The sequence below is a fragment of the Salminus brasiliensis genome, chromosome 20 (genome assembly GCF_030463535.1).
Source record: "Salminus brasiliensis chromosome 20, fSalBra1.hap2, whole genome shotgun sequence".
Classification (NCBI taxonomy): domain Eukaryota; kingdom Metazoa; phylum Chordata; class Actinopteri; order Characiformes; family Bryconidae; genus Salminus; species Salminus brasiliensis.
The window spans coordinates 7,977,556-8,002,490 of NC_132897.1; the positions used below are offsets into that span (position 1 = coordinate 7,977,556).

The following is a 24,935-nucleotide window of genomic DNA, read 5'->3' on the forward strand; positions in this document are numbered from 1 at the left end:
TGAGAACTTCTTAACAAGGGAAATGTATGGGCCTGCTAATAAAACCATCTAAACTATGAAGATATGATGTGATTTGACTTTTTATGATGGTATCATTTAACTGAACTGTCATTCAGTGCAGTAAAACTGAAGTATTTATTGTATTTACTGTATTTACTACAATTGCACAAAAAAAAGAAAACAAATAGTCGAGCCGTGACTCACATTGTAGAGGATCTCCACCCAGCCCTCCATGGTGATGCACTGGAAGACAGTGAGCACGGCAAAGAGAATGTTGTCGAAGTTGGTGATGCCAAAGTTGGGGCCTATCCAGTACTCCTCACAACGTGTGCCGTTCTCACAGGTCCGCGCCGGAGACTCCAGTCCACATGGGAACTCGGCTGCCTGCTCACCTAAAAGAGAAAGGAGAACATGATCAGTCAAGGAGCTTTCAAATAAATATAATCATTGAAGGTAGATAATGTATAAAATATATTTTCAACATTTTAGAAATTCTGAATGGGAAAATAAAGTTGTGTTGTTATGGTATTTGCTTCAGTATTTGCTTTCCACTGCTGAAATATGATGGATTCCAGATGTGAATTTTATTATGATGAATTTTGCAAAGCTATAGTTTTCTTTGTCCTCTGTCAATCATCTACATTTTATGCATTTTCTACACTTGCCTGCTTCTATATGGCTGAAAATGCTTATTTCTAATATATTTCTAATATTTGTATAGTGATTCCAAACCTGACAGAAGTGTAGACAAAACAAACTAAATTAGAAGATCAATCATAAGTTATAAAAATGTAAAAAATGAATATTATTTGATATGTCTGTAATTACTATGGGTTGATATAAGGAAGAATGACTGTGTAGCATTAAAATGTTAAACGTTGCAAAAAGTCTTGTGTGATGGAAAGTGCTGATCGAGTCTTTGAACAGACAACTTCCAATTAATTCCATTATATTATTTTATATAATAATTTATAATAATTATTGATCCAAATTATTGCTTGTAAACTGTAGCGTCTACCTTGTAGTAATGTCCACTAAATGAACAAAAGTATTTGGACACCTACTCACTTATTGTTTCTTCCGAAATCAAGAGTATTGAAAAAAAAGAGTTTTTCCTGCTTTTGTTGGAGTATCTGTCTCTACTGAAGAAGGCTTTCTTTTAGATTTTGGAGCATTGCTGTAAGGATTTGATTGCACTCAAGACAAGAGCATTATTGAGGTCAGGATATTGGATGATCACCCCACCACCCCACCTTATCATCCTCAACTCCCTAGCTCCCCAGTTCTGCTTCTCCACAGTTTAGTGTTGGGGGTTTTGTACCATGACTAATGCCAGGTTTAAGCCATAGGGGTAAGAAGCTCCCCAACACTAAACTGTGGAGAAGCAGAACTGTGTACTTTTGGGATGCGTTAGAATGTTGAGGTGGGGTGGTGGTGATCCAACTTCCTGACCTCACTAATGCTGGCCACTGAATGCAATCAAATCCTAACAGCAATGCTCCAGAATCTGATTAATAGCCTTTCCTGGACAGTAAAGATAATTGCTCCAGCAAAAGCAGGATTACTCTTTCTTACTACCTCTGATTTCAGAGGAAACATGAATGAGCAGGTGTCCCAATACTTTATCCATACAGTGTTTAACAGCAGTCACAACAGCGAAGCTCACATGCTCACAAACTAAAACACATCATTAAAATACTGGGTACCTGTGTCGATCCTGAAGCAGGTGCGGTGGAACTTGCCCATGTAGAAGTCCAGGCCAATGATGGCAAACATGAGGATGGCAAAGAAGAGCAGCAGGCCGATCTGCAGCAGAGGCACCATGGCTTTCATGATGGACTTTAGGACCACCTGAAGACCTGGTATCAAAGAGAGCTTTGGTAAGCTTACAACATAGAAATGTACCCTATGATTTCTACAGCATGGATTTTTACCTGCTCATGAAATTTCTTCTATTGTTTTTTTAATGAGAAAGCATCGAATAACTCACCAGAGCCAGGTGACACGAGTGGCTTACTGTACTGTAACACTCAACGCTACCAAAATCTTTAAAAACTAATAAAAACTTCACTTATCTTCACTACATGGTGGCTTTATTACAATGTCTAGACAAGCTACATCAAAGCAATCTCTAACTTCATCCTCAAAAAGACAGTTTCCAGTGACTTACTGGGAATTCCAGACACCAGCTTTAGAGGCCGCAGGACCCGCACTGCCCTGAGCGTCCTCAAGTCGAAATCAGCGCCCACAGTGGTCAAAATCCTGTAGAGACAAACCCAGAAAACACACAGTGTTGGAGACAGTCCTCACAAACCACACCCTCATTAGCGAGCAGCTGAAATGCGAGTTAGGACGCAGGATACGAACAACGTAATCTGTACAAAGTGAAACCTTGATTGTGAAATCAGCACTAATCAGCGTGTCCCAATGCTGTGTGTGGACACTTTAAATTGCACTCATTGCTGACACAGATGTCTAGTTCCTGAAGACAAGTATTGCCAATGGAATAGGACTCTCTGGAACAGATAACCATGAACCCTTTGGCACCATACCTCATGCCTCATGCCATGCGTGGGCTAGAGGGGTATACAGCCCCCCAGCGTTGAGCTTGGGGAGTTAGAAATGAGGTGGGGTGGTGATCATTCAACATCCTGACCTCACTGACACTCTTGATGCTTAATGCAATCAACTCCTCACAGCAATGCTCCAAAATCTAGTAGAAAGCCTACCCTGGACAGGAGAGACAGCTACTCCAACAAAAGCCCTACTGAAAGGCATGCTAGTTTATGTCTTTTTGTCACACATGGTACTCCTCAGCAATGGCACACACTCCTCAGTGCTGAGCAGACAAAAAGGCTCTCTCTGTCCCCTTGGGTACTGCCATCTTATCACTGCTCTCCTGCTCTCCTCAAGCAGGCTTTGCCCAGTCTCTCTCACTCTCTCTCTCACACACACACACATACAGACACACGCACGGCCCGGCGAGCATGGATCTTTCTGTCTAGGAGGATGAAAAGTAGGGAGGGCAGTGAGCATTAATATATTTATCCCCAGCGCTCCAGCCCCATCACCTATTCCCTTTCATTCCCTCTCATCTCAGGCCAGCCCCAGTCCAGTCTGAGTCCAGCATGAGAGAAAATTTGGCACGGACGCCACAGGCCGGCGAAACACTGCCCAAACCTCCGCTCAAAATGCAGTTAGAGCTAACAGATTGGCAGAGTGCTTGGCAGACGGATCGTGGCTGGGGGACAGATGCTTGATTTTTTAGCAAAACGTGATGGAAAGAGACAAAAAGAGGAAACGAGTGGACAACCAGTAGGGGACAGAGGCTAATGAACGAGAAAAAAGAAAGAGAGAGAGAGAGAGAGAGAGAGAGAGAGAGAGAGAGAGAGAGAGGGGGGGGTATATAAAGGAGGAAGGAGAGAGAAAAAAGAGAAAGAGAGAGAGAGAGAGTGAAAGAGAGAGAGAGAAAGAGAGAGGGGGGAAAGGAAAAGATATAAAGGAGGAAAGAGAGAGAGAGAGAGAGAGAGAGAGAGAGAGAGAAAGAAAGAGAGAGAGGGGGCGAGGAAAATATATAAAGGAGGAAAGAGGAAGAGAGAGAAAAGAGAGAGAGAAAGAGAGAGAAAGAGAGAGAGAGAAAGAGAGAGAGAGAGAAAGAGGAAGAAAGAGGAAGAAAGAGGATTGAAGAGAAGATTGATTAAAATAAGATTGGGAAGGTGAGAGAGCGGGAGGGGAGGGGGATTGTAATGTCTAATTTATGCAGAAACTCAGGATTAAAAGGAAAAAGGAATAAATAAATTAATAATGAAAAAAAGAGATAAAAGAGAGGGAGGGAAAATGGCAGCGAGAGAGAGAGAAATTCAGAGAGAGAGAAAAAGGGACTTTGACTGTAAAGTAGAGATAGACGGAGGGTAAAAATGAAAAGAGGAACCAAACTGGGGAACAGAAAGCGAGAGAAGGACAGTCAGTTGCACTGAGACAGAAAGAAAGGGAGTAAGAACTGGAGAGAGATGACAGCGAGAGCGAATGTGAGCGCGAGAGAGAAAAAGAGAGAGAGACAGGCTGTCTTAGCAGACTGAGGTAGAGATGCAGGGTTAAAAGGAGGAGCTCTGTATTTACACCCTCCAGAAACAGTTTCTGTTGCTGTATTAGTAAACTAGACGGTTCTGGATCAAAGGGATCTCTTCTCGCATACCATATAACCCAACTCCAAACACACAGCTGTGCCACAGCTAATAGCGCACGGCCCTCGTCTGTACGCTCTCACTTAAACAAATCAAATCCATGCAGATGATGAGGAATTTCACTGAAACGGTGGAGATTTGGTGGAGACAGTTTCACCTGAGTCCCATATTCTATAACAGTGTTCTATATAGTGGACTTAAAATGTAGGGAAGAGGGGGCTATCCTACCCCCCTCTTCCCTCTGGGATGGACTCCCAGCCACGGATAGCTGTGGCATCATCAGGAGACTGCCAGTTCATTTCCCGGTGATGTCATAGCCATCCGTGGCCGGGAGTCCATCCCAGAGGCTTCAGTGGTGAAGTGGGTGGGATGGCCCTCCCTAGGGCCAATGGCTATAGATGGCTGCTCCACCCAGGAGACCCCCTAAAGGTACCAAGCTTTGCTGTGTAGTAGATAGCTAATTGAGACTACATTGTTAAACCAGCAGGAGGACGGGGGGTTATTATGAATTAATATCCAAACTGATATAAAAAACTACTTTTCATAACAATCCATAGTTTCAACACATTCAGAAATATAAATAATGTCATTACTTATTACAACATGGTCATATATCACCATTCTAGTCATCAGATCTATTGCACCAGTGTGGCCTTTTGCACACATACTAAATCACAATATAAATAGAATATATTAACTAATATATTATATTATTACATATAAATATGATTAATATATATTTTTAATGTGGGTATTTTAAGTTTCAGGGTTCCCACTTGTCTTTGGAACAAGTGCAAGCGTAACTCTTTAACGGGCATTGTAACTGCATGGTAGACCTTTGAAAAGGTCATTGAAAAATGTTGCAAAAGCATATCATCTGAAAGATTAGAAAAAATTGAAGTGTATTTGGGTGATAAGGCTCTTTAAACATTTAGTTCAAGCTATGTGTAAGGTAACGCAAAAAAAACAACTAACAATTCTATTTTTGCTGAATGGCAGATGTGTTACAATAAAATGTGTCTCTAAAAACAGAAAAAATTACAATGCCTGTTCTTTAATACTTGTTAGTTAATACCTAGAATTACCCTAACTGGGCAAATCAACCACCTGGTTGACCTGTGTATCAGCTTCCTGAATGGGTCATCCGGAAAAAATATGAAAAGTTGCTAAATGAGGATTTATATTTTTGCAGACTAGCAAGAAAATGTTTGTTGAAAAAGTTGCTAAACACAGTTACACATGCTGTATGTATGAGGGATGTGTACAGTGACATGCTCATCAACAACTAATATTGATATAATGAGAATTATAGTGCAGCAGTGCAGCATTACAGACTTCAGTACCTAGTGCCTAAAATATGCAATCTCAATGGCTCAACTTCTCCCAGATCTCACCGATATTTATCAGGACATTTTAACCATTTCTCCTGTTTTTTAGGAATTTACATACCTGGAAAAATAAACTCTAAGAGTGGGTTTATACTTGTCAGCTTTGGTTTGATTAAAACAAACCCTGGTGCAATTGCTCAGTTAGTGTGGCCCATTAGAGTACCTTAGAAAGCTGGCTTTCAAACAAGTGGACAGAGACCACATGAGGACTTAAATTTAGAAATAGATTCTGGTGCGGTTCGTTTGAAGTATGAACACAATATGAACTAAAGGCATCTAAACAAACATAACAAAAATACAGGGTGTGATGTCACTAGATGGTTGTGTTATAGCACAGTCCGCAAAATCCGATGTCTTCTGTCTGATGTGTTACTTTAGTGGGGCTGTGTCCCAAACAACACACTACCACACTGCACAGTGTCTTAAACCTAGTCACCATTAGAATAGCTTTCATTGGTGTAGTTGCCTCAGTAGAGTACAATAAAGACATGTGTGAGTTGGGATGCAGCTACAGTAATGTAAAATTGTACTGCTTTGGGGTGTGTCGTTCTCTGCAGTTCCCCTGCAGTATATTTATTCCGCCCTGCTTCCACAAGCTTCTTCCCGTGAGAGAGATATTTACGTCTGCTTCAACCCACAACCTGCTGGATGTTTGCGTTATGTGTATAAACACACTGTAAATATTCATTTTTGTCAGCCTGGAGTTTGCTACAGCTTCTCATTTCGTTAAATAGAACTTAACTCCAAAACTCCAAAACTCATTTATCCAAGAAACTCATCTCAGATTTCATGTTTGATACCAGTCTTCCACATTGAAGACTGCAAACATAACAAACATACAACAAATCTGACAGTGCAACAGACACTGATGGCAAGGTTGCTGCTATCTGCAGTTTATCTGGATGTTTCTCAGTGAGGAACAGGTCTGAGAGGCTCATTTTCTGCTTTTTCTGTTTTGGTTCATTTTTCTACTTATTTCAACACATACAGATCTCACTGGGAAATCAATATGGCCCCCTTACGAAGCAGGTTAATGCTTCAAATGCTTCAAGTAGGTGAAAGCATTCAGCCACTTAAGGTTGCACCCATTGGTCTAGTCCTTTGGAGAAGTACTGCCAATAGAGTAGGACTCAATGGAGCAGATAATGAACCTACTGGTACCATGTCTAATGCCAGGTGTGTAGAGGGGTACAAAGCCCCCCAAGCATTGAGCTGTAGAGCAGAGGAACTGTGTTGTCTGGAATGATGGTGGTGTTCCATCTGGTACTCTGGGGATGACTTGGGTTGGTGATCATCCAACAACCTGACCTTTACTACTAGCGCTCTTGTAGCTGAATGCAATCAAATCCTCATAGAAATGCTCCGAAACCTAGTAGAAAGCCTTTATTCCTGGTCAGTAGAGAAAGTTACTCCAACAAAATCAGGATAAATTCAATGAAACAATGAATGAGCAGGTGTCCCAATATTTTTGTCTAAATTTAGGTACTTATTATACCTACAAAGTAGCCGCTGTTTCTGTATCGTTATAGAAAGGATCTTATCAGTTACAGAGCACAAACTGAACACTGCTCCTTCCTTCCTTTCCTTTTCCTCAGGATTGAGATCACAGCCAACACTTCCATTCCAGTTTCCATTATCCACTTGATCCAACAGCCTAAATTACAGAATGTGACCTCAAGCTTGCCAGCATGTCTCTTCTGGTAGAGTCTGAGTCTTCTACAGTGTCACTAGTGTTGCACTCCCTCTAGGTTTCATTTAGCACTGTGTTGTGCATTACCCTGAGAACAGAAACCAGTGAGAACACTGTGGTGGGAAAAGAGGCCTCTATTCACACATTTTGCACAATTTTACTCACCATAATCTCTTAAACTCTCAAAAATAAAAGTGCTACGAATGGTTCTTCTAGGGATGCCAGAGAAGAACCACTTTTGTTTGTAATGGAGATGAGTGCAAGTGTGAAGAACCTTCAAATTGGTAAAGAACTTTTACAGAAGTGAGTTTTTTCAGACCTTTAAAAGATTCTTCACACTCACACTCATCTCTGTTACAAACATAGTTCTTTATGGAAGCAAAAGTGGCTATTCTATGGCACCACTCAAAGAACCATCGGTAGCACCTTTCCTTTTAAGAGAGTAGTCGATCTTCATCTCCTGGCCAATCAACTAGGTCTGTGGTTGGAGATCAATGCATATGATATGAAGCTTGAGCTTTGCTCAAGGTGGAACCTGATGAGATCTGGGGAAAACTCACCTTGATCCAAGAAGCAAACACACAGTGAAGTGCTCCAGGCAGACAGGAAGGTTCACTGCAGATTTCTTTCTCCATCTATCAATTACCCCCTCAAAATCAGGTTTTCCCTCTTAAGTGGATAATCTAAGCAGTCTTCTCCAGGAGCACTTCTCCTATAATGGTTCCCAAACAGCTGGCCTGCGGGGGATGCTGAGCAGCACCCCCAGCGAGCAACATCTGGACAAACCATCGCAAAAGCTCATCTAGACCCCCCTACCACAGGCATGCAAAGGGAGATTAGTTACCTAATGGAGCTGCAACAAACACAGTGCACGATAAGCCAGCTCCATTCCTTCCCAGTGGGGAGAGAGCATCAATGCTAAAAACATCAAGAAGCTATGAAGAGGGGTTTTGCTTAGTCTGTGTTGATCTGCACTCTTTTAGACAGGACATATTAGACCAAAAGAGCCATTAGCATTGCTTTAAAAAAAGAGCTTTTGTGGAAATCAAAGAGAGTGCTTCAGTGAGTTTGCATATTAATTGAGCTCATTACTTTTTTAATGGAGTATCTGGCAGAGCGAGTATGAAGATATGGATTTGTCAAAGAAAAACACAGCCTAATCTATAATTATATACTATATATATACTGACCGGCCACTTTATTAAAACCACCTCCTAGTTTCTACACTTTCTACACTCACTGTCCATTACATTAGCTCCAATTACCATACAGGAGAACTTTGTAGATCTCTGTTTCTCTGCATACTTTTTTAGCCTCCTTTCAACCTCCTCTTCAATGGTCAGGATCCCACAGGACTGACCACCACAGAGCAGGTATTACTTGGGTGGTGGGTCAATCTCAGCACTGCAGTGGTGGTGATGTATTAATGTGTTGTGTTGGACCATTCCAGGACCATGGAGAGCTGCCATGTTCTTGGTTTCACGAGCAAAAAGACAGACCCTGATCCACACTAAACTGACCTCCTCAAGAAGACCTAAATCTAATCAAGACAACTGAATTAATTTGCATATTCTGACCCACACAGCAATCGGATTTCAGTTGGACTAACCGGAGAAACAATTGACTACCAAGTTTGCGACTACAATTTTATGAGGGTACAATCGAGATACTAGTCACTTGAGTTGATTGGGTGTGAACAGGATCTAAGAATGGCAAATGCAGGAAGGGCCTGTCACAGCAGACTGGAAACTCATAAATCACTTGTTGTGCCGCCGTCTTTCGTGCTCTCCCTCTCCATCATTGATCTGAAATGCATGCTTTTCTGGAACCTGGGGGCTAGGTACCTGCAGCCTGGGCTTTTCTCTTCACTTCACTACAATTGGCAGGCAGCAGTCTCTTTAGCAGTGCTTTACTGATTGATATGAGTGTCAGTACAAAAAGAATAGAGGGCATTTGGGCGACGACCTTTATAATATTTATGCTCCAATTGGCCACAGTGAAAAGTCTCTGATTGGCTCCTTTTGTACCCTGCTGTCCTCACACTATTATCGACCTCTGCATGCTTATTATCGACCTCCTAACATACATTTTTAAATGCACTGAGAGTGAGGGAGACCCGCTGATATTGAGCGGTGTGTATACTGTATTTTTTTTAAACTACAGGCAGTTGGGGGAGCTCCCAGGACAAATGACATGGTGATTAAGAGCTCTGTTCATGAGAACAGTGTGTTCCTGCTGTGCTTTGTTGTGCTGGATCCAGTCCCAATATATCTAAAAGCACAGAATGAGCTATGCAGGTACACACACTAGAAAGCTGACAGACGAGTCCTGAACCTCTGAGCTGCGACATAACCGGGTTACCTGACACACTTACCTACAGCATCCCAACAGATGTTGCCCTCTCCAGTCTTTCCCTGGGTAGAGGCACTGCTCCAAAACCCAATCAATATATTCCACTTTAGATTACATCACTTACACACAAAGTCCCAAAACCCAGAGCTCAGCTGTCTTTACCACTGCCATGCTGTACTCTGCCAGTCAAGAGGCAGAGGACTTGAGTGGCAGGTTATTAGGCAGGCCCATATAAGCCTGCGATGCTGTTTCCCTGCTGCCTGAGCACACAGTCTGAACACGAACACACACACACACATACACACTGGCACAACAGTAGGCTGCTCACATCAAAGACATCCATCAGAAGCCTCCAAACGGACGGCCTTACTGATGTAGGCAGCAGAGAGAGACAGGCTACTGATCCAAGCATGTGGAGAGAGGGAGAGAGAGAGGGAGAGAGAGAGAGAGAAAGCTTGAGGATACAAAAATGCAAGGGCAGCATATTTGGCAATTAATCTAATGCCATTGATTTGTGAGTGGTTTCAGAACATTGACACAGAGACTGCTTTATAATTCATCAGGTTTGAGAAGGGATGAATAATGCATTGTTTTGCAGAGCTACCTCGGAGCATTCTTCATAAACAGGAGGAATTATGAGCGCGAACAGCACCTCTGTAAATCTCCAACTGATATACCAAAACAATGAGTTCATCGAAGCAAGCTTAATGCATCTCCATTTGCTGTTTATCCCCATTCCAGGCACACTAGCCATGTTTCATACTCATTTCCTCACATTTGTGTGAATAATACAATAAGCCTGCATGGTGGGTATCCTTTCAATGGTGAAATGTAAACATTAATAAAGAGAGCAGAGCACATCTCACCAGTTATTTCATTAAATAAGAAGATCTGCTCTGCTTAAGAGTGATACTCCCCATCTGGCCTCCAAATCTCGCCCAAAAGTGGTGTAAAATGTGAGTCTGTCTCCCTGTGCCCTCCCTCTCCAAGGCACCCTGACAGTGTAAAGTCACTGTGATCTCTGGAGTGAAGGCGAGAATGCAGATTTGCCCTGTCGCCAACAGACTCCACATCCGTCACTCACTGCCAATCAAACCAGCTGAGCCATTTTGAAGAAGACCATATATGGAGCAAAACATAAAACACATGGTACCCTATAGGTCTCTGTTCATCTCTGCCTATACCCTTACAATGCATGCTTGAAATAGCCTACATTAGCTTGGTAGTGTTGAAAGTCGTTTTCTTGGGGGGTCTAAGCACCAAAGCTGCTGCATGCCTATTCACCATATTCATCCGTACACTCCTAAAAATAAAGGTGTTTCAAATGGTTCTTGGAGAGATGCCACAGAAGAACCACTTTTGGTTTTAAGAAGACCTATGTTGGTAGGGTGGGACTTGTATGATTGAGGACATATTACATCTTCATTAAAAAATGGTTCTTCAAACCTTTAAAAGGTTCTTCACACTCACACTCATCTCTATTACAAACATGGTTCTTCATGGAACCAATTGTGGACATACCTGCCTTTTATTTCTACTGATTTATAAATGCGTAGATGCTGTATATTTCTATCACAGTAGGGCAAAATACTATATCACTATATTTAAAGACCTTTTTCTGGGATACACAATATTGATCATGATACATGTAATTACAGTAATCACAATACATCAGTAGAGACTGACTTTTATTTACTACTATTCAGATCCCCTCCCATAATGAGTAGAGTGATTTTTATTTAACATCTGCCGCTCTTCATCTAATTAAACCAGTCTAATTACACTGTTTATAATGAAACCTGCAGCTGAACAAAACTGATCAAGATACAATAAAATATCATCATATTGCCCAGCTCTACACCACAGCTATATATATTTTTTCATATAACAGCTTTGTTTGGGAAATCATCTACATGCAAACCTGACAAGATGACTAAATTGGAATTCCACAGGTTTGTCAAACGTTTAACATAACTGAATCATTGACTTGTCCATCCATCCACTCATCAATGTTCTTATCTGCTTCTTCAGGGTCAGGAGCCTACCGAGCATCAATGGGCAGAAGGCGCCAAGCCATCTCAAGGTACCACACACACCCATTCACCCACACCATAGCCAATTCACCTACCATGTGTGTTTTTGGAAGGTGGGAGGAAACCGGAGCATCCGGAGGAAACCCCATGGACAACACAGCAAGCTCCCCATAGTCATTGACCAGAGCATAGATCGAACTCAAACCTTTTTTTCCACTCATTTTAAAACATTGGTAGAATGTCCCCATTAACACAGGAGCCACATTAATGGGTGGGCAGGGAGCAGGTTTAGCTTGGTGAGCTGTAAGACAACAGTATGTAGTAAGGCTATTAGGCATGACCCAATCCACCCCATTTAAAATGAGTCTGAGTGGTGATACATAAAAGTTGTAGAGAGAAAATCTCTGCAAGAAAGGTTTTAAATGCGCCACAAGCAAGAACAAGCATCGATTCTGATTCTGACTTGATTAAGTGTGCTGGTGTTTCAAATGGGTTACATCATGTAGGACTCTGCTCTGGTTAGTTCCTTAGGCTAAAAGTTAGGTGCTACCTCCATGTATCTTTAATTATTTAATTATTGGACAGGCAAGTTATAGTTAAGAGTAGTTTTAGAGAGTTTTCTGTTTGTTTCTAGTCAAGTACAGCTTGACTCAGAGTAGGGAAATGTGGCTTGTTCTGTATTATTGTTGGTGGAGGTCTGGTTTGAGTCTCTGTGGTTCTAGCTAACAGCTGTTTTATGTGAGGTGTTGTCTTAAAGGTCTCGTTAATAAAGCAAACATGATACAAGTTCATACATGGTCTTGTGTATATGGGGTATACCCAAGATTTGAGCATTCAAGGCATGAACTCCACAAGACCTGTGAAGGTGTTCTATGGTATTTGGTTCCAAAACATTACCAGCAGATCCTTAAAATCCTGTAAGTTGTAAGGGTGAGTTGTGAGGCCTCCATAAATCACGTCAATGAGCCTCAGGTGCCCATAACCATGTCTCCTGGTTCACCGGTTGTCACTTTTTGGACCAGGTACTGGTTACCTACCTGATCACTGCATACCAGGAACACCCTACAAGACCGTCGTCTAGCCATCATAATTTGGCCATCATTTGTTTGTCCATTTTTTCTGCTTCTAACACGTCACCTTCAAGAACTGATCTCTGAAATGAGGTTTGTTTTAAACTAAAAAGACCATTGAATCAGGTAGTGGTGGAGACTGATCTGGGGGTGTGGGGAGTTGTGTGTTGGCCTACATTCAAGTTCAGGTGGTGAAAATCCTGAAATTGGACGGACTGGAATGGTCATTTTCTATTCATTATGTAACAATGTAAAGGTGTTTGACTGTGGCACTGTATGCTTACTCTCTAAAGAGAAGGGACAATATTTAATGCTCTGAACAGCAAATGATGCAATACATGTGCACGCAGATTTCCCTGCTGTAAAAGCCAGCAACAAGAGGAAGGAGACACTAGGGAAAGCCGTTCACCCTGTGGAACAGTCCCCAAAGAAACAGGACGCTCCTTTGTCTTAAACAACATTACGAGAATATCACAGCATGTAAGCAGGTCCTTTGTACTCAAGCATGCAAAGGCTCTTACACTGCACCACTCGCAGCGTGGTTAATTCTCAGTTTGCCCAACATTTCGTTAAGCGTGAGAGCAGCGCCCTGTTATTTGGGCCTGACGTGGGTTGTGTTTACGCTGTAGCTGCGGAGCACAGCTCATGTCTGGGCAGATGGCGAGGGAAACATGTTACAGCTGTGATATTCTCACTCTTAGGCTCTTCTTCTGAGTAGAGTTTCAAACCAAAATAGTCAGGCCAGTGTACCTGCTTGTCAGTCAAATGCACTACAACCCACCTTGCGTTTTTACTCATGAGATTTGAATGTCCACATAGGCTATTCACCAAGTCAGCAAGTGACTAGTAAGCAAACTGCATCGCAACATTCAGCATTAGTACAGGAGACCTGAAAAACACTGATTACCTTCATCTACAGCAGCATCTGTCAAGGGGGGGATGTATTAGGCAGCAAGTGAACAGTCAGTTCTTGAAGGTGATGCGTTAAAGCAAGAAAGACAGCTCATTGAAGTAATCCACCTTAAAACTTACAGGACTTAAAGGATCTGCTGCTAACTGGTCCTGGTGCCAAATACTACAGGACAACCTTAGAGGTCTTGTTGAGTCCATGCCTTGAATGCCTCAACCTGTTGTGGCGAAACAGGGGGGTCCTACTCAATATCAGGCAGGTGGTACTGATGCTTTTGGCTTATCAGTGTTGAGTATGGGAGGTTAATAATAAATCCAGTACTTTAAGCTGGTGTAGTAAATTAGCCTTGTAGATAAAGTGCAAAATGAAAGAGATGTGTTCCACAGGAGGCAGTGCTGCAGATGTAATGCTAATGTGCTATAATAACACTGTATCAAGAGGGAGCATAATGCCGCCAAAACATATGTACAAAGCCTGCTACTGCACCGTCACGCATACTGGAAGTTCTGACAGATGGTGACTAGCCCTGAGGTTCACAGCACTATGACTAGGATATGAAGCTACAATGGTACAAAGAGTTCACCTAATGTCAGACATTTCCTTTAGATCAGCATCTGGGACTTTCCCTCTACAACTCCCACACATCCAAGCAATTACAACAAACAGCTCAACATATGACAAACCATATTATATGAAAAAGCTGTACTGCCATGTTACACACAATATATTATTTACAAAATTCAGCTACTACCATTTTTAAGGTGCACCTATTGCTGACACACGTGTTCCTTAAATGGTCCTATTTTACTCTATAGCACCAACAAGGGTTAAATTATTGTTAAGACAAAAAAAGGGACATATAAACCATAGACCTGCGGTCATGTAGTATATGTGTAGTATAGTATATCCTTGCACACACAATATTTTGCCAAAATGCTGTCCTGCCATGTAACAGCTGTAACTGTATGTGATCCATGAATCCGTCTTGATTTTCATTTCATCATATGATGTGCTCATTTTGAAAGCTGCCTGACAAAGCAATATTGACCCAGCAGAGTGGAGGACTTTTCCAGCTTTGAGCCTTGGAAAAGAAACGCTCACTCGAGAGAGAGATGGACTCGTCTCCATGGCAACAGAGGTGGATCCATAGGGAAACAGAGAGATGCAGAAGAATTATCACTGAAAAAACTAGTACCTACATCTTTGCTATTTTTTTGGGACCTACGTTCATGACGAATGGCCCAATAGAAATGCTCTCAAATGACTTATAAAATAAAATTCTTGTATATTGATTCCATTGAAAGGTAAAAAAAAATGTTTCCTGCTCCTGTAAACCTGAGATTTCTTTTTGCATGATGCCAAAGACACATGTATGTCCCTCTATGTATAACATGTCACTGTGTTGTTATTATGTGGAGATGGATTGCTACTCCTTATGTTTTATATTTTTAAATATTCAAGCTTGTGAATCATAGTATGATTCTGTCCCTCCTATTTCCAGCATTAAAGCGATGAAGTGAGAGCACCCAGCATATTTACTAACAAAGTCAATATCCCACATCTCCATGGCAACCAAAGCTTACCGTAAAAAAGAGCAAATTCTGGGAAATACCATCACCAGCATGTACTAGAACAGAACCAGAGATCAGCATTTTGCTTACATAAGCCCTGCTCCAATTCACACACTGTGTTAAACCCAGTGTTCAGGTTTGAAACTCCTTGCAGGAACACTTTTAAAGGCATCGCAGTGTGCAGACAAGCTGTTCTCATATCTGAGAATTACCTGGGGAATGTTCCACTGCAAAATCAAATAAACCGGTGTTAGACAGGGTTTAAATGTACCAAAGAATTGTAAGTACAATATGGGCAAAATGGGCAAAAGTATTGGGACACCTGTTTTTTTCTAAATCAAAGGTATTAAAAAGAGTTTATCCTGTTTTTGTTGAAGTTGCTGTCTCTACTGTTCAGGAAAAAAAAGGCTTTCTACTAGATTTTGGGGCATTGATGTGAGGATCTGATTGCATCCCGCAACAATAGAATTAGTGAAGTTTGTCAGAATGCTGGATGATCACCACCACAGCACATCCCAAACTCCCTAACTCATCCTAAAAGTACTGGAAGGAGCACCACACATTTATTCCAGAGAACACACTTTAACTGCTCCACATCTCAATGCTGGAGGGCTTTATACCCCTCTAGCCCACACTTGACATTAGGCATGGTGCCAATAGGTTCATGTTTATCTGCTCCAGAGAGTAGTACTTCTCTCTTCAACTTAAAGTAGCTGAATGAATTCATTAGAAGGGGTGTCCACAAACATTTGGACATGTAATGTTGTGGGCCTGTGTTGGTTCTCACAACATCACACAAACCTTGTATGATATTTAGGGACTGGAGAGTGAATTGTCTAATTGGCAGTCTTATTTTGGAAAACTGAGGAACGTGGTTCTTCATAATACGCACCCTTGAAAACAGGTGTGCACTTAATGGTACAGCTACAAATGTGGAACAAGGCACTACAAAGTGTCTAAAAAGTGTTACAGAAAACTGTGGTAAACGGTTTACAGTGTAAAAGCCTAACGCAAACCGGGCAGAACCACTTCTCATTTCAGTTAGCAGCTGTGAATTTGCAGTGAATGGGTAAACAGTAGATTTCTATCAGGGAGGACATGGAGACAATGACTGATCTCACAACAAAAGCAACTCTCAGATCTGTCATTCAACCATTTTGGGACGAAACAAAAGATGGGCTGGGAGATAAGACGGTATGGGTCCGGAGCCGTCACTGTGACTGCCTGAGCGACAAGCTCTTCTCAGTCCAGAAACGAGGCAAGGCAGCAGAGATAAGCAGTTGTGACCCATGCTCCACTGTCTTTTCACTATGATGCAAAGAAGCAGGGCTGCAGGGCTTCTCCAGGCAAAACCAGAGCAATAAGAACACCTCAGTACTTCTTATTCAGCTTGCGTTTGCACTTCCATGGAGAATCCAAAATGCTTATGCCACTATACTACACGACTTGGAGCTGGATCTACTCAATCTTTTGCGCCAGTTTGAGGCACAAATATGATGTTATGTACAAAAGTAGTGCATGAGACTAATGCTACGTTTACATTACAGGGTCACACAGGCAATACACTATATGGACAAAATCAAGGGTCTTATAAAGAGCTGATCCTGCTTCTCTACTCTCTACTTGAAGGCTTTCTCCTAGTTTTCAGAGCATCGATGAGGATCTGATTGCATTCAGCGACAACTCATTCTAAAAGTACTGATGAAGCACTATCCTCATTCTAGAAAACACATTTCTAGCCCACACCTGGCATTAGACATGGTGTCAATAGGTTCATGTTTTCTCTACAAAGACAAGACAAGCTGTCTGTGTGCATTTGCACATATGTGTCAGCAATAGTGCAACTTAAAGAAGGTGAATGCATTTGTTATATTTACATAATGGAGGGTTTTTGCCTTGCATGTAAAAAAATATATACTTTAGGAATACAGGTGTGCTGGTATATCCATACAGGCAGTATATGAAGTTCCATCCAACTCCAGCTCTGTAATAACATCTAATCTTTGCCATGCTCAGGCCTGACTCCATATATAGCAAATTAACATAAAAACATTTATTTCAATCTGTTGAAATCATGCTTTCTATCCCATCTCACCTTATCACCCTGTTCTACCACATTTATCAACATTATGAAGAGTTACCAATATTATTTAAGCTTCAAGGAAGTTGGTAGATTGACTTCAGGGAAGTTAAATATTTATCCAATATAAATCCTTGGCAGGGTCCGTCAAGCATTGCAGGTCCATTCTGCCGCACAAAAAAAAAGAGACGGGAAACACAGGATTCTTAGGATTTAAGTCTTTTCAGATTAACTGTTTAAAAACATGTTAAAAGGCCTGAGCTTGATGGAAGTGATGGTAGAGGCCATCCAGTATGCCATCTTCTTATCCACTTCTTCTTAATGAGGGTTGCGATGGTTTGTCTACCATGTGCATTTTTGTGAGAAAGAAGGAAACCGGAGTCCCCAGAGAAAACTCACATGGACATGGGGAGAACACTTCATGAAGTCAGTCGTTTCTGGCTCCAGTCCGGCTCCATTCTTAGGTACAGTTTAAAAACCAACTTGGGGAGTCCGACTCGGACTAGGAAATAGGTTTTTAAAAGTTTTCAAAGACCGAAGGCATCAAAAGTACTAGACCATCTGAAATTTTCAGAGGTGTAGCAGCAGCAAGAGGAAACGCACAGGCGCTACTCTAGACGGTGGATCGGCTTGAATGTGATGGCCTCTTAAAGACAGCCCATTCATTAAAATAATAACTGTGAGATCTACTTAAATATGCTGACTCTTTGCAAATTAGGTTTATTAGCAAAATGTACAAACAAGAACAATTAAAATAGCTCAACACTGCTAATAGAACGAGTGCTTTCTCCAAATTCAATGACCTGACAGTCTCAGAATTACCCCTCATAAGAGCTCACGCAGAGTTCACAAGTTCAAAGTTCAAAGGAACACTGGCTGTGCTACCTGGACACGGCAGAAAGAGACAGCTATCAACGTCTGCCAACCAGACTTCTGAAGAGGATGCAGGCAGGATTTCTGGCTCCAGTCCGGCTCCATTCTTAGGTACAGTTTAAAAAAACAACTTGGGGAGTCTGACTCGGACTAGGAAATAGGTTTTTAAAAGTTTTCAAAGACTGAAGGCATCAAAAGTATTAGACCATCTGAAATTAGCACAAATTAGCAGAAATTTTCAGAGGTGTAGCAGCAGCAAGAGGAAACGCACAGGCGCTACTCTAGACGGTGGATCAGCTTGAATGTGATGGCCTCTTGAAAGACAGCCCATTCATTAAAATAATAACTGTAAATTCTACTTAATTACGCTGACTCTTTGCTTTCCTCGTGCAGGAGAGACGTCAATGTCTGTCTTTTTCTGCAACTGAGCAGTTAAGAGGTTCTTAGCATGTTCTTTTAAAGATGAATGCGAAAAAATCTATAATAATGTTGAAATGTTAAAAATTGTAAAAAGAAAAATGTGATGCTTCCAGTTAATAATGTCAGAAAAAATCACATCTCTCCAAGCACCTCTGTTCTAACTATGGGTTCTGTCACCTTCATGTCTTGACCAGTTTTTTTTTCAGTCTATGATGGCTGTTGATCAAAACACCTTTAAAGTGATTCCGTATTTTGGTTGGCTTCCTGCTCTGCTTTGTCGTATGCTAAACAAGCCAAATGGTTTCCCCATTTTAGAGGGAGACACCATAGTTTGGACATTTTAATATGAGAATGATGCCACAAGTGCAGCAAAGCAAGCCAGTCACAATTGGGTCCATATTGTAGGATGTCTGATGTCTGTCTTACAACAGGAAAAGTGGCAGTGACGCAGTTCGCAGTTCAAACCATGGCGAGAACTAAAAACCAATGACAAAAAAATGGAGACAGTTGCAATCAAAATTATTCACCCCTCATTGCAAATTAGGTTTATTAACAAAATGTACAAACAAGAACAATTAAAATAGCTCAACACAGCATGCTACTTTTAATGACCTGACAGTCTCAGAATTACCCCTCATAAGAGCTCACGCAGAGTTCACAAGTTCAAAGTTCAAAGGAACACTGGCTGTGCTACCTGGACACGGCAGAAAGAGACAGCTATCAACGTCTGATTTCTGAGGAGGATGCAGGTGGTCAAAAACTCTGCCTTGGCTGCAGCAAGATTTGGTGGACCATCAGTCTGCACAGTAAGGTGCATGCTTAACACTGAAGGTCTCCATGTGATGGAAACCTACAGCTTGTGGAGGGCAAAATGGATTCCTAATTCAGCCTAAAACATTAGAACAATGAGTGGTACTCCAGAGCTGCTGTAGAACAGCTTCCCTCCCAAACTGAAGCTAATAAAGCAGTGACTTTAAGAGAAACAATGAGCATCCCTGCAGCCCGAGTCTTCTGCCCGCCCTCAGACTCAGTGAGTAATGAGTTGAAGCGTCTCGCTCTGCCCGAACTGCTAATGCCATTAACGCATCATGACTTCCTCTCTCGCCAGACTGACTTCCTGATAGCATTGCCTGCCAACCAGGCATGGCCCATGACGCACAGCAGCGCAGTGATGAATGGTCCAGGTAAGCGGTAACCTTCAGCGCTGGTCTGCTGTGAGTTTCTTGTACGACATCCTTACAGTGATAGCTTACAGCCAGTAAGCAAACAGCTAACCATTAGCATTAATGCAATTTGCAGCTCCACATCATCACACGCTAACCTTAAAACTTTTTAATAAACACTTACACTATGTGTCCAAATGTTTGTGGACACCCCTTTTAATGAATGCATTCAGCTACTTTAAGTTGCACCCATTGCTGGCACAGACACACATACAGCTTGTCTAGTACCTGTAGAGAAGTACTGCCAATAGAATAGAATATCTGGGGCAGATAAACATGAACCTACTGATATCAAACCTAATGCCAGGTGTGGGCTAGAAGGGTATAAAGCCCCTCATCCAACATCCTGACTAATACATTCCTGTCACTGTATGCAGTCAAATCCTAACAGCAATGTTTCAAAATCTAGTAGAAAGACTTCCCTGGACAGTAGAGACAGTTACTCCAACAAAAGCAAGACAAAACTCTTGTTCAATACTCCTGATTTCAGAAGAAGCAATGAATATTTTTGTCCATATTTTGTCTATCAACATTGGATAAAGCAAGGAGAGAGAGAGAGAGAGAGAGAGAGAGAGAGAGGGAGAGAGAGAGAAAGTGAAGAGAGGGAGGTGATGATAAACTGGTTAATGGAGAAAGCAGAGGCACAGTTACTTGTTAAGTCCATAGTTCAGGTTGATCCTCATTAATGCTATAATTAATCAGACACTGTTTTCACTTTCCGACATGAAAGAAAATAGAAGATTCAGCTTGGAGAAAGAGAAAGAAACGAGTGCACAGAGGAAAGGTGGGCATGGGAAGAAAGTAGCCCCCTTTTCCCACCCCATCAACCACCACACTAAACAGCACTGACTGTGTGCTTCTACTGTTCTTCACCAAGTTCATCCACTCACGCCCAGGCTGCTGGACTGCTGGAGGCAGAGTGCTTCGGCATGCTACCGCACACACACCTACACCTACACCCACACCTTCACCCACACCCTCATGCAAAGTTTGGTTCACTGGCTGCTCATCACTTTTAGAATAGTCCATAACACAACCAGCCATCCACTGACTCCTGACTGCTGCACCACTGCTGGCAGAATTCCTCCTTCTGCTACTAAACACATTCACATCCAAATTGGCCAATCAATAAATAAACAAACTGACTGACCGTTCGCACAGTTAACATTACTTACATAAGAATCTGTCCATGTAGTGCGTCCAGAAGCTCCTCAGAAGCTTCACAATTTCCCTCTTTACCATACAGTCCCTGTGCTTAGATAACAAAGTCATAAATGGAGTTGTAAAATATCTGGATTTTGGGAGGGGGAACATGCCTGAAGCCCCGTCCTTCTCTTCTCAACCTAACGTCTGTATGGACATATGGAAGTTATAAGTTGCAAACAGGCTGAAGAAGACACTGTTAAATGAAGCGATTAAGAGAACAAATAGAGAGAGTGACCGAGTAAGAGACTGGGCAAGAGTAAATCTCAGACTGGATTTTACCCGTTGGCAAGAGCTAAAAGAGGCAAAAGGATGCAAGACAGATGCAGGTGGTCTTCTTATTGCTGGACTGGTAATCAATAACTTATTAGCTGCTCACTTGTCTTGTGTTGTTATGCTTGCTTGATGTTTTGCTGTGTTATCAAAGGCTGCTGATTTTGACAGTGGTTTAGTCGCTAGCAAGACATCTCAAGGTAATGTTAAAAAGATAATGTCATGCTAGATAACACACTCAGTACTGAAGTACCAAGTTGCCACCCAACAGTTGTGTAAAAGTGAAATACACTCCACAGCTATAGGGGGAGCCCAGCTTCAAAAAACACCAGTTCTGGCATAATGCCGCTTGTTTGGATGCGACCGTCTTCTAAAAGTTAATTTTTCCGCTGTAATAAAACTGCAACCTTCAGCTATTTCACTTTTCCAACATGGAATAGAGTGTGTGATATCACTGTCTGAAAGCTAAGAGAAAAATAGAAACTGTATTAGTATGATGTGCTACAAAAAGTTGATCAAATTTCTACAACCCCTAACAATTATATGTTTGTTGAATGACAGAAACGTGACAATAAAATATTTCTATGTTACCTTGAAAAGTCTGTGTGTTACCACTATGTTGAGATGCCCAGTTGGGGTTAACAGAATTGGACGCTAACATTAGCTGAGCCCAAGATCATATTGCCAATTTCCTTGCTAGACTGAACTGTATGTGTTTTACTTTCAAATCGGCACATATTTAAAGCTATGAGCTGATCCTCACTGAAGAACACTGTGCATTCATGCCTAGAATTACTCTAACAGGGCAACTCAACCGGCTGGTTGACTTGCGTATCTGCTTCGTGAATGGGTCAAAAAGTTGCTAAATGAGGATCCAAGAACACAATTTTTCCAATAAAGACATTTTGCATATGTATTTCTAAGTGTGACTGTTGAAGGGTTCAAAAAGGTCTATTAAAGGTCTATTCAATCTATTACTGGGACAAAATGAACACACAATTCCAGTAAGTATAATAATATGCATGTTTGAATGGTGAGTATAGATTGTAACATATCCATTCCATACATAGCATGATACTGTAGTCACACATCTCTTGCTTGCTTGCCAAATTCTCAGAATGAAGGAAGCAAAACAACCTGTTTGGATCACGACAAGTTTAAAGATAGGACATTCAACTAGTTAACTTCCAGTGTTTGCACAGTAGTACCGTTTGTGATTTTTAGAAGCTACCTGAGATATAGTTCATGAGAATGTTTTTGTACCCAAAAAAGTCATTATTAAGTATTTTATTGTATGTACAGGTCGCAGAATTCATACATATATACATAGGTAAATACAAATCTCTGGCCAATCAGAGCACAGAGACGGGAATAACAAAAGTGAAAGAATCAAAGTGTGTCTTACACACATCCTGACTCAGCATGTAGGTACAGTATCTCTCTTATTCTTTTAAAATACTAGCTAAAGCTAAAGAATCCACTGTTGAAAAAAGCATGTATAGAGGTTAATGCAACGGAGATATTGCAGAGTAATGTTTACCCTGGCTATACTTTACTATACTTTACTACTATTTACGAAAGGTAAAGAAAATACAGAATGACAGCATGAAATATTGTTGTTTTCTGGTCCTCAGGTTGTGTAAAGAGCATCTTGTACAAAATGGGACAATCAAAATCCAAAAGAAGCTCACAGATAAGCTCATACAACAATGACAATGATAAGGTCTATATCATGTACCATGGCACAACTGTTAAAAATGCTCTCGAGATCATGAAGAATGGCTTTATTCCCTCCTCTGGTGGCATGCTAGGCCGTGGTGTCTATGTGACCAAAGATATTCAGAAGGCTTCTTTACACCCAGTGTTTCTCCCGCCAGGTGAGGAACAAGCAATTCTAAAGCTCAGAGTGCGTGTGGGTAGAGTGAAGAAGATTGACTATCAAGGTCATCCACTCCAGAAGACCTGGCACAAAAAAGGATATGACACTGCTTGGGTTCCACCCAACTGTGGAATGGTTCGTAGAGGTCTGGAGGAGGACTGTGTGTGGGATCCTAAAAGGATTGAGGTTTTAGAAATAGTGGATAAGGATGACAAGCCTAAGGATTTATCTATGGGTTCAATCTCTACTCTGACCTATAAATTTGCAATGCTACATCCAACACCTACATCGACTCTAGTGCCACGTCCAGCACCTACGTCTACTTCAAAGCCTCATCTAACACCTACATCAATTTCAAAGCCTCATCCAACACCTACGTCCACTTCAAAGCCACATCCAACACCTACAGCGACTTCAAAGCCACGCCCAATACCTACATCGACTTCAAAGCCACGCCCAACACCTAAGTCGACTCTAGTGCCACGTCCAATACCTAAGTTGACCCCAAAGCCACGTCCAACACCTACGTCAACTTCAAAGCCACGTCCAACACCTATGTTGACTCCAACACCACGTCCAACACCTACATCAACTCCAACACCACGTCCAACACCTACATCAACTCCAACACCATGTCCAACACCTACGTCGACTTCAACACCATTTCCAACACCAACATCGACTCCAACTCCATGTCCAACACCTATGTCGACTCAAACACCACGTCCAACACCTATGTCGACTCCAACACCATGTCCAACACCTACGTCGACTTCAACACCATGTCCAACACCAACATCGACTCCAACTCCATGTCCAACACCTATGTCGACTCCAACACCATGTCCAACACTTACGTCAACTCCAACGCCATGTCTAACACCTTTGTCAACTCCAACACCATTTTCAACACCTACGTCGACTCCAACGCCAAATCCAACACCTACATCGACTCCTACACCATGTCCAACACCTACGTCAACTCCAACGCCATGTCCAACACCTTTGTCAACTCCAACACCATGTCCAACACCTACGTTGACTCCAAGGCCAAGTCCAACATCTACATCGATTCCAACGTCATGTTCAACTCCGGTGTCAACACCAATGTCATGTTCAACTCCTGTGCCAAATCCTGTGCCTCCTATGATGCCCTCTTTTGGAATGCCATATCCAACACCTATGATGCCCCCGTTTGGAATGCCATATCCAACACCTATGATGCCCCCGTTTGGAATGCCCTATCCAACGCCTATGATGCCCCCATTTGGAATGCCCTATCCAACGCCTATGATGCCCCCATTTGGAATGCCATATCCAATGCCTATGATGTCCCCGTTTGGAATGCCATATCCAACACCTATGATGCCCCCGTTTGGAATGCCCTATCCAACGCCTATGATGCCCCCATTTGGAATGCCCTATCCAACGCCTATGATGCCCCCATTTGGAATGCCATATCCAATGCCTATGATGCCCCCGTTTGGAATGCCATATCCAACACCTATGATGCCCCCGTTTGGAATGCCCTATCCAACGCCTATGATGCCCCCATTTGGAATGCCCTATCCAACGCCTATGATGCCCCCATTTGGAATGCCATATCCAATGCCTATGATGTCCCCTTTTGGAATGCCCTATCCAACGCCTATGATGCCCCCATTTGGAATGCCATATCCAATGCCTATGATGTCCCCTTTTGGAATGCCATATCCAACACCTACAATGCCACCTTTTGGGATGCCATGTCCAACACCTATGGTGTCCCCTTTTGGGATGCCATATC

At 42.0% G+C, this 24,935-nt stretch overlaps 1 protein-coding gene across 6 annotated transcripts in view; it reads right to left on the bottom strand.

Moving 5' to 3' along the window:
- cacna1ba (calcium channel, voltage-dependent, N type, alpha 1B subunit, a) overlaps positions 1-24,935 on the bottom strand; it is a 158,870-nt gene that overhangs the window by 103,201 nt on the left and 30,734 nt on the right. For all 6 annotated transcript variants that reach the window (XM_072664581.1, XM_072664583.1, XM_072664580.1 and 3 more), the window contains exons 4-6: positions 2,171-2,262; positions 1,707-1,859; positions 205-392 (exon numbers count right to left, since the gene is read on the bottom strand). In XM_072664581.1, coding sequence (XP_072520682.1) covers positions 205-392; positions 1,707-1,859; positions 2,171-2,262 — 433 coding nt within the window. The remainder of the gene's footprint in view (positions 1-204; positions 393-1,706; positions 1,860-2,170; positions 2,263-24,935) is intronic.